Raw genomic sequence first — 10726 nt, 5'->3', positions numbered from 1 at the left:
TGTATATTAACAGAGAGTGGGGAGCTATCCCATTACCCTTCCCACTGCTGGGAAAGGATGGCACTGAAACTGCTGCAATTCCGCATGGAGGATCATTCCCACTGGGTGTTTCTAGTGGGTTTCTAAAGAATCACTTGTGAGGACACCACACGTGGCCCCCATATGGAAGGATCAGTAATTTGAAAAGCAATCTCTAACTGTTGCTCTCCCTTTTTTCTAGACAATATTATACTTTCAGAAGAGCCTGAATTGCTTTTCTCTCATTTAAAAGAAGGAAACACAAACAGTATTTCACCAAATTGACTTTGACCAAAATAGTGATTTATAGTATTTCCAGCTATTTACAGAAAAAGATCCATTTTTAGAAGATTGAGGTGGTTGTAATATCTCTTAGGCGAATCCATGACGAAGAATCCTTTTTAATTTCATTTGCTGGCCGTATTGTCGAGTTAATCTTCAAAAAGCATGCTGCTAAAAGAGGAAAGAACAATTGATGATTTAATTTCTAAATTTAAAAACTGTTATTTAAATGAATCACAAGAAAACGATCTAGTCTTTAAATGAAGTCCCCATCAGTAGTCTCCTGGCCTCCCTCCTAGCTGGCAATGGCTCCTGCTCCTGGTCTCCATTTAGAGCCCTGGCTTTTTGAGCCCACATTATTCAGATGCTAAAACATTATGGTGAACACATACATTTGCCTCAGAAAAAAAGGTCATTCTGATTTAAGATCTAAACAACATCTGTGAGATCTGTTATCAGTGAATTAACTGTAGAAATGCCTAGCCTAAGATAATGTAAGTCAACTGCCTTGTCCTTGGGAATGTGTTTAAATGACCCAGACACAAAATAGTTCTGTTGTAATATTATGGAGTGTGTGTGTGTGCATGTGTGTGTTTCCACTTACTATCCTTACCATGTCCCTGATACTCTCATGGTTTCCCCACTTTATTAACTTAGTTTCCTTCTGTCTCTTCTCTTTGGTTTTGTCACTTTTCTTTAACTCCTTCCAATTTTTACTTGCTAAGTTGGAGTCCTTATAACAGCTGTTACACTTCCCATTGTCAAGGAAATATCCTGGCAATCCCATCCACCCAGTTAACTTGTCCCCTCCTGCCCTGCCACTGTTCCACCTTCCATGCACCAACTTCTGGCTCATCCCAATGGCCCAGGAGAGTGAACTTGCAGGCACAGCTGCCATCAGGTTGACATACCAGGCCAAGTATTTGCTGATTTTTCCCTTTTATTTTGAGTCATAAAATAAGCTGAAAGTTGTCTTAAAACAAAACAATCTGTTTATATTTTAAGCACTTTTGTAATAGTTTTGTGAGGTAATTGATCTATTGCCATATTATTAGCATTAAACATCTTCCTGATGTGGAGGAAATAGGACAACAGCCTACGATAATACAACGATTTCCTTTCAGTTCATTATCATTGTCCAGGTTTTGACTGACTGGTCAAACATGTTTTTATTATTTTATATCTTGATATAAATAATAATATCTTGATACCCGTCTGTCCCCTTTAAAAACTCAAAACTTTAAATATACTATGTCTTGAATAATCGTTTTTGTTAAGAAAATGTACTCTTGCTTTAGCCAATTGCGGTATTTTTATTTTTGGAGATATTCTAATTGGGCATGTTTTCTGACTGGCTTCAGTCGCAATTTTCAGAGACTCCAATTGGAATGAACTAGAACTGGAAGAATTTTAGGGCTTCATTTTTAGGTAACGTTCAGATTTCATGCCACTTTCTCTGTGCTCCTTTGCGAGGAAGAATATGAATCGGCATGTAAAACTCTGTGCTCTACTGCTGGAGTATGTAGTGGATGCTAGGGCACTGCTGCTTGGTCCTGTCCTTTGAATGAAGGCTGTCATGCAAGAAATGCCCTCCCCCAAAGGCCGTTGCCTTGTCCAATTTTATGCCCCTCTTTGGGGGCAGCCCCATTCCAGCGATGGGAGTACAAAGGCCTGGCCCCCCTCCCTTGATTCAGGATGTGCCTAAGAAGGAATCATCCCCACTCCAGAGCTCCCTGGAGGATGGGCTAAGGCCTCAGCTGCAACCACATCACAGTCTAACCTCACCCTCTGCCCAGGCCAGCTCCCTCAGCCTATTATATGTGTTCCAGGAGCCCTCCCCAATCAACCTCCTGTGTACAAATATCCATCTCAGAGTCAGCTTCCCAAGGGACCCACTGGAAACAGGGTCGTTTCAGGAGTCTATTCACATTTTAGAGATTTTTTTGAGGGAAGACTAAATCCTTTACTTGAAAACCTGCCTTAGAATTAGTTATTCCACGTGAAGCCAGAATGAACTGGAACCTTCTTTAATGCAAAAGCTTCCCCAAACATGCCTGCATCCCCCTCCTACGGGCCTCAGCTCAGCACCACTCTAAAGCCTTTAGAACAAAAACACTTGCAGGCCACCTCTCCACTTTACCAGGAAGGTTTGAACTTGCAGGCAAAATCAATTGTGCCTTTCAGGTCACAGACCACACCACACTCTAGGAAAAAACCCCTACACACAACTGTACACAATGTTGTATACAATTCCAGGAGGATAATGAACCTCCATAAATCCCAATTTAAGAATTGTTGATTTACAGTGAAAGTAATAGGAACTTTTATAGTCTGAAATCAATTGTCCCAGCATAGGAAACAAAGAGAAGAAGGCAAGAACCAAAGTATGTCAAAAATGTCCTAGTTCCTCTCCATAAGATTTCACCAATAGGTTGTGAATAATCAAACATCAGCCTCAACTTACATTTTGCAGAGTCAAATTTGGTCCATTTGAGCTCATCCTTTCACGATATTTCTTCCTGGTGCAATAGACACTGACAAGAGTGATGATGAGCATCAAGGCGAACACAGCGACAGTAGAGGAAACGGCAATGACGATGGTGTCTCGGGTAGAGCCTCTCTTTTCACACCTTTCTCCCATGTACCACCAGTCTTCCCCTGACCGGCACCTGCACATTGAGAGTGTGACTCAGAGTTATGAGTTGATATGTAACTCCAGAAATCTTCACAGTTAAAGATGTGGATCACCTTTAGTCTATTTGATCACCAATAGGTCACTGCTATATGGAACTATTTTACCCACTCTGGACTGCAGAGAGACAGGCACCTAGAGCACAGATGTAAGCAATGGAAAGAAAAAATGGAATTCTTCCTAATCTGATACTAAAACAGCATCTGCAAGTTAGGAAAGGCTGTTAGCACAGGTAATAGAGAAAGTTTAGTTCTCAGCGTCCCATGCCCACCACCCTCCAGCTTCACATCTTGGCCAAGGGCTCCTCAGAACGTCAGTATCTTCATCTAGGAAATGGAGGCAGCTACACTTAAAATGACTGGACTGTTGTGAGGACTTTTTCAGACAATTAGAATATAGTGTAATATTTTTTTCATAAAAAATTGTGTTGGCTATCACAAAGATAGTTTTTGTGGTTATCCAAAGCCCCAAAAGGAGGACAACAACACAAAAAATTCTATGAATGACTGTGAGATGGGAATCAACTGATTTCATTCATAAGAACTATCAAGTATTTAATCCTACATTATGGGAATAAAATTTCTAACCAAAGAATGGAGAGATCTCTTCCAAATGATCCTTACCTGCACTCAGCTTTGCCATCTCGAACAGTGCAGACACCATCATTTTCACAGGTGGTTTTTGAGCAGAGGTCTTGGACACTAGGGGTTGGTGTTGCCTGGATTTGCGTAGAGTTGAGGTGAGATATGTCTAGGAAGATGGGGAAGAGTGTGGATGGAAATCAGCTTTTGTTTAACAATCATTTGATCTTTAAGTTTCTTTTTCTTTTAATGTCTCTTTTTTCCTTTTTTCTTTCTTTCTTTTTTTTCTTTTTTTTTTTTTTAGAGGTGGGATCTTGTAATGTTGCCCAGGCTGGTCTTTGCTCCCGGGCTCAGACATTCTTTCCACTTCAGCCTCAGAGTCCTGGGATTGTAGGTGTGAGCCATCATGCCAAGCCCAATCTTAAGTTTCAAAATAGACAATGATCAGATTTTAGGCTTATGAGAAATTCAGGTAACCTTGAAGCGCAGTCTAGCAACATTGATATAGGCAGCGAGATAAGAACTAGGCAAAGGGAAACTAGGCCAGCCTGCTGGGGCTCCAACTCAACCACATGCTGGCCTGGATTGTGGGAGCCCAGAAGGGTACAAGCCCCTGATGCCAACTTTCAAGAGACAGATAAGGAAACCAAAACTCAGAAATGTAAAGTAATTGAGGGCATTGCCCAAGGTCAGAGGTCTCTGGCTTGGTAGAGCAAGTTGGTGGAGACTTGGAGAAAGACACCAAGTGCCCTGACAAATAGTGTTATGCTCTCTGCAGTATGTTATTGCTTCTGGTTGAAATCGCTATGGTCAAAGAGAACTGATGCATATCTGATTTTTTTTCTCTGCTACATAAAATGTTTTCTCTCTTAACGAAAGTTATTTCTGAATAATTTCTCCAAGAGGTATCATCTAGATTTACTCTAATGGACACTGGAGTCAAATTTTTGTGGGTTTTAATTGCACCACCTTTCATCACAAACAACAATCTGATTTACTGAGACCCAAGTGGGTCTTTAATAGAAAATGAGTTAAAATCCTACCACATAAAAAATGAAAACCACCAGAATTGCTGCAAAATGTATTTATTGGCTGCAGGAGTAAGAAATTTAACATTAATCTAACAAGAGATTAATATCATTTCTGCCAATATATATATGTGTGTGTGTGTATGTATATATGTATGCATGTATGTACATTTGAAACAGATAAGACACAGCCGTTTCCAGTCATTTCATGTGCTGATGTGATATTTTTATTTCGGGAATCCTAGAGTATAATTGTTCTATTTTAATTTATTTCTAAAGAAATTTCCCAACCTAAAGATTTCCACTATAGCTTCATGTGGTAGTCATTAAATTCTTTATTCTGGAGTCCTTACTGTTTCAAATTAAATTTTTTCATGTTGTCAATAATTCATGTTCCCCTCACACCCCACTCATGCCCATTTCCCCCCACATCTCTACATAATACACCTAAAAATGGAATGCAGAAATAAACAGAAAATAATCAGTGGCCACAACAAAAAACTAGCTTATATAAAACTATTTTTATTGACATACCTTCCACTGTCAGTAGGATATAAACATCATCTCCTTTTATAAAATCTCTGCTTTTCAGCCTCTCATGGGTTATAAAGGCACTGGTTCCATAGCCACCACCTCTTCTAAACTGAGTTCCATTAGGGAAAACAGCCACTGCTCCCACTTTGGAAGGCCTGTCCCAAAAATAGCTTCCATTATCTGAAAAAGCAATTTATATTAATGGAGTGTGTTTATCATCATCGTAGCTTTTGGTGGTAGGAAAGAACAGGCAATGTGAAACACAATTAGGCTGGAGCTCAAAATAATTAAATGATGCTATTGGCCTGTGATGTATTCCCTGGCAAATCGCTGGGGCTTGTTCATTTATACTGTCCTAGAGGAAATGAAATTACCTGGCAGGGAGGACCACACTGTAGAATAAGAGTGGAGAGGTACCAGAAGTTTCCTAGGTGCCAGATATTCCTGGGAATATCATATCTCTACTTATTGAACGGTATAGAAACCCTCCTATCTATTAGAATAATTTCTTAGTAGCCTAAGGCTACTAAGAGAGTCCTTTTACAAAGTTACAGTTTGTCCAGTTAAAGCAATATATTGCTGAGAGAGTTTTTAATATCAGCATAGAATGATTTATCTTATTAACTGAATTATCCACCTAACAAGCAAAGTGCTTCAGAAGTAGAAGACAAGAAGAAGTACTGCTTCTGGGAAAAGATAATGACCTACCCAGCCCTGAGCTGCTTTTAATGTCATTCAGGAAGAAACACTTTAAGAAAAAGTGAAAAAATTCTGAATGTCAAGTCCCTACAACTCCGTTGGTGAATATTATTGTTTTCCTATGAGATTAAGTTGGATTTTTTCTATGCCAATTTGGTCCATGTTTTTCATATACAGAATTCACATTTGGCAAAAATATTCAGCTTGCCATAATTTCATTGTTTTCCTTTATGAGGGTCTCAGAAGCAAAGAGTTATTAAAATTACAAGTGTGATCATTGCTTTCAGTGGGTTACTTCTTTTTGAGATGGGAAAGATGGGGAATGATGTCACGATTAGCAAATCCTCTGTAACTTTTTACTAAGAAATTATAATGTATTCTCACACCCTTCCCACCAACACTTGAATGCACCTGCTCAATACCTTCCTTCTGGTCAAAAACTACCCCCATTTCCAACACTGAATTATTTTTGACATTCCCAGTGACGTGAACAAGGTAGCATGAGTTAGAAAAACCCAACATCTGAGGGCCTCTCCACTCCAGGCCTTTCCACAGCTTCCACACTTGACCTGTACTAATTCTCATAGCAAATCTGTGGAATGGTTACTACAGCCCTGGCTTTACAGTTGAGGACACTGGGGCCCTAAGAGATTATTTGCTCAAGGTCACATAGCTAATGAGAAGCAAACCTTGGACTTGAACTCAGGCATGTCAGACTCTAAAACCAACACTTCTTGCACAGAAGTGGAAATCTGAGAAGGGCCATCAGTTCCCAGGAATACAGTCAGTATCTTCTTTATTTGTTGGAGTCCTTGCTGACATTTCTGATGAGCTCCTGCCTGAAAGACTCTGTCCACAATTCTTGAAACCTTTCTCCTAAATATCTGTTCTTAAGATTTGGGACTCAAATTTCCCTAGGTAACTAACTGTGCAATCTCTCATTCCCAAAATTATCCATCCCTCCTAGAGCAATGATTGTTTATTAGCAATAAAGAAAATGAGTTACGAACCGGTGGTCATAAATGGGTCCGTAGTTATACTCCGCTGATTGGACATACGCTGTCGAATGTCAGGATTTTGATCCAAAAGTGTCATTGTGGCTTGTTGCCAAGGACATGGCCACTGTAATTGATCATCATTGGCTCCAGAGATCAAGTGGAAATATATCCCTGCATTAGTCACATGGGCTAGATTTAAGTAAATCTGAAAGGCATAACCTTTAGAAGAGTAAAATGGAGGGCTATACAAAGTTCCATTTGGGCTGCCAATGAACTGTGTGAAATTCCTTATATGCCAGATATGATGAGGGCACCGTGTTTCCGAAAGATTGATGTCATCAATAGACAGACCACCCAGTGATGTGCCAGAGCCTTTGCGTCCTTCAAACACCACTCTAAACTTCTTGGTCACTTTCAATGTTACATGATAAAGTTGCCAGCTCCCAATGGGTATTTCTGCAAAAGAGTTATTATTATTTCAAAGACAAAGAAGTTTAAATTATGTACATGTCAACATTAGATTTCTAGCCTTCTTAGACAAAGGATCATCCAAAACCGATTTATTTCTATGGGTCAGAAGTATGGTTTTGCCAAAGCTCCAGCCTAGAATTATTTACTTAAAGGTGCTTCTATGGGGTCACACTGTTCTCTGGAATAGCTGAATATTTGTCTAGCTGTTTCTCAAATAGATCACCCTTTCCTAGAGATCAGAGAGTAAATAACAACATCTAGCTCATGAGTACTTCATGCCCTACCTATGAGTTACCTGGCATTCTCCATTGTTAAACAGCCAGCAAGCCCAATACTCGTAATACTTCTACCCAAGATTCCTGTAATACTCAGGCAAAGCCTTCTTTAATATATTTATGGTTTGATTGGAATACTTCCCTCACATACAAAATCTTCAATCAACCTTTTGGTAATATTAAACAAAATCCACCAAACCCTGGAAAGCCCACATCCTGCAATCTACTCTTTAGATTACTTCCCAGTGACTCAGCATTGTAAGTATTTATCTGATATTTGGTACCACCTTCTTTCTTTCCAACCTGCACTCCCTCCCCAACTATTAGCCCATAACCCTCGCTAGCAGCACATGATATGCCATTTTGTCTGATTTTCTTATATCACATACTGAAATAAGAAGCAGTATACTAAATAATCTGCAGAAACCCCCAGATGGACAGCAGCTGAGAAATTCATGTCAAACTAGTGGTTAACACAAAGTCTTAAAACAAAAATATGTTGGTGCTTAATGTGAAACACAGCTACTTGAAAATAAGTTAGACATACCCAAATGACAGAAAATAAGGAAGTTTCTTAAGTGCCTTTTTGTGTTATTGTGTATCAATGACACACCCACAGATTGCTAATAGAAAGGATCCCCCTTCCAATCCTGGACAATTATATATATTATAGATACATTATATCAATATTTATATTAATTTATATATTAATACATAATATATAATATTTATAGTAACATATGGCTTATATATGACTTTTATATATTTAATATATAATACATATTATATATAATTATACTTTATGTTTTATTTTGTTACATGAATAATATATATGTATAATATGTGTATATTCTTAGTGAGCTTAAAAACCTCACTGCTTATAGGTGTTCACAAAGAAAAGTATCACCTGTATTTCAGATTGTTTCTCCTTGTTAAAAACAGGAGGAAAATGGCATACTATATTGCATAGTATGGATCCAATTGTGGAACAAATTGAATTACTCAATTCATTCAAGCCAGGAGATGATTAAGTGGAATAGACAGTAATATGTCTGCCAGCCCACAGCCCCTCCCTTTCTCAGTCACCCCCTTAACCATCTACTTGCATAGGTGCTCAACATGGCTCTCCTCTCCAGCATATTGTTGGTAAGAAGGGTGGGTACTCACTTCCCACTCAGGAATTGCTCCAGAGGCTGTGTTTGACTGAAGTCATAAGCATCCCAGTTCTTCACTGGGATTTATTTTCTAAGCTTTATATTAGAGGAAGAGTCCTTTTTCCAGACTGATAGCAAATTTGGTCAAATGTAAGCTGGGAAGTGAAACAACCAAAGTACCAGTCCTATAAAGAAAGCCATTCTGAGGTAAAACAAGAGGTGCCCAGCAATGTTCAGAGACAGAGCTATTAATAATTCCCCCTCAAGCCGGTGTCTCCCTCATCTGTCCCACAGGCTGTAACTACCCTTCAGCCAGGAGCCCGTCCTATTTTGCCTAAGCTAGTTCACATCGTATTTTTAGGTATTTTATTTTATTTTATCTTATCTATTTTTTCAGAGATAGAGTCTTGCTGTGTCGCACAGGCTGGAGTGCAGTGGCGTGATCTCAGCTCACTGCCACCTCCGCCTCCCGGGTTCAAGCAATTCTCCTTCCTCAGCTTCCCAAGTAGCTGGGACTACAGGCATGTGCCACCACTCCCAGCTAATTTATGTATTTTTTCAGTAGAGACAAGGTTTCACTATATATTGACCAGTCTGGTCTCGAACTCATGACCTCAGGTGATCCGACTGCCTTGGCCTCCCAAAGTGCTGGAATTACAGCTGTGAGCCACTGCACCCGGCTTTGTATTTTTATTATTTGCCAAGAACTGACCTCCATAGTGCCAGAGACTGATCTACAGTTTCTTAAGTGAGTGTCACATAACAGAGCACTCAGAAAGAGTCTTCATTCTAGCTTCCTTGCCACCACTTAAAACAAGAAGAATCTAGTTCTTAGTTGAAGGGTAGTGACTCAGTAGCCCCTGCCCTATTGTAAATTGTTGCATTAACTAAAGAAAAGACCTAAGATTGCCTCACTTTGAATCCAAACAATAAGAATGTTGACATTGTACCTTTTATTTCTTCCACAAGGGTTAAATTGCCATCCACATTGTCTGTAGAATACTCCCTGATGTAGATGTTCAGTTGATCACTTTCACTGCCACTGTTATATAAGTAAAATTGCAAGCACTGAAATCCTCTTTTAGGGTACAGCGTTCTACTTTCCAGCACTGCTGTGGCCCCCACATTTACAGAGCTGCTATCAAAATGCATGAAGAAACCAGAACCTGTTAAAGAAAAGCAGAATTGAGAGAAAACAGATACTGGGTATGGAAATGTGTGTTTGTTAATAGTGGTGCTAGATTCTTTACACAAGGCGTAAGTAACATCCATATGTAAATCGCCAGGGAGAAACGACAGAAGCCTAAGCTACATATCTGGCACTTGCAAAAGCTAGCAGATTGACATAACAGTATAAAACTCAAACTTCTCTATTATTTATAAGACGTTTACTTACAATAGTAGTTTTCCGTGGGCACTAATCCTTGCTTATCTTCGTTTGTTATGAGCTATAAAGATACAGCAAGTTTAAGTATCAAATGCTAATTTTTTAAAAATCCACTGTAAGGCTGCAGGTCAAGACCAAACAGCAGGGCTAAAAGGTAGAGTCTACACAGGACACCTTTCAAGTGTCTGCAACCCTGGTCCAGCTCCAAGTGGGAAGAGCTACCACTGGAAAAAGATGCTACAGAGGGTTGTTCCCCTCTAAGAATATGAAAAAGGAAAATGGAAATTAAGTCAAAAGGAGGGTTTGAAACTTGGGTGGGTAGAGAGTTGTAGCATCTGTGTCTCCCAAGGCTAATTCAGCGTCAACTTCTAGGTCTTTCTGGAGAGGTGAACACACAATGCGGACAGGAGCGAGAGCCCAGCCAGGAAACCAGGGCCTTGGCTGCCCCCTTTTTTTAAAAAACACTTTCTAACTTCTTTGGCTTCAAACTGTCACCAAAAAAGAAGGGAGAAAAAAAGAAAAGAAAGAAAGAAATTCAACTCTCAGAAGATACTGTAACTACAGCAACCATCTGGGGAGATTCACATTTTAATATTTTTTAAATGAT

The 10726-nt window shown here is 39.4% G+C and overlaps 1 protein-coding gene across 4 annotated transcripts in view; it reads right to left on the bottom strand.

Annotated features, from left to right (window-relative positions):
• Positions 1 to 299: 299 nt before the first annotated feature.
• MEP1B (meprin A subunit beta) overlaps positions 300 to 10726 on the bottom strand; it is a 30357-nt gene continuing 19930 nt past the window's right edge. For 2 of the 4 annotated variants that reach the window (XM_031658756.1, XM_021930017.2), the window contains 6 exons: positions 9683 to 9898; positions 6845 to 7288; positions 5136 to 5315; positions 3616 to 3742; positions 2765 to 2969; positions 300 to 468 (listed from right to left, as the gene is read on the bottom strand). In XM_031658756.1, coding sequence (XP_031514616.1) covers positions 457 to 468; positions 2765 to 2969; positions 3616 to 3742; positions 5136 to 5315; positions 6845 to 7288; positions 9683 to 9898 — 1184 coding nt within the window. In that variant the 3' untranslated portion in view covers positions 300 to 456. Of the gene's footprint in view, positions 472 to 2764; positions 2970 to 3615; positions 3743 to 5135; positions 5316 to 6844; positions 7289 to 9682; positions 9899 to 10726 lie in introns of all 4 variants that reach the window. The other 2 variants (XM_031658755.1, XM_031658754.1) reach the window with 1 other exon arrangement.

The sequence above is a fragment of the Papio anubis genome, chromosome 19, assembly GCF_008728515.1.
Source record: "Papio anubis isolate 15944 chromosome 19, Panubis1.0, whole genome shotgun sequence".
Classification (NCBI taxonomy): domain Eukaryota; kingdom Metazoa; phylum Chordata; class Mammalia; order Primates; family Cercopithecidae; genus Papio; species Papio anubis.
Note: the sequence above shows the minus strand (reverse complement) of the source record. Positions and strands in the feature narration are given on the sequence as shown.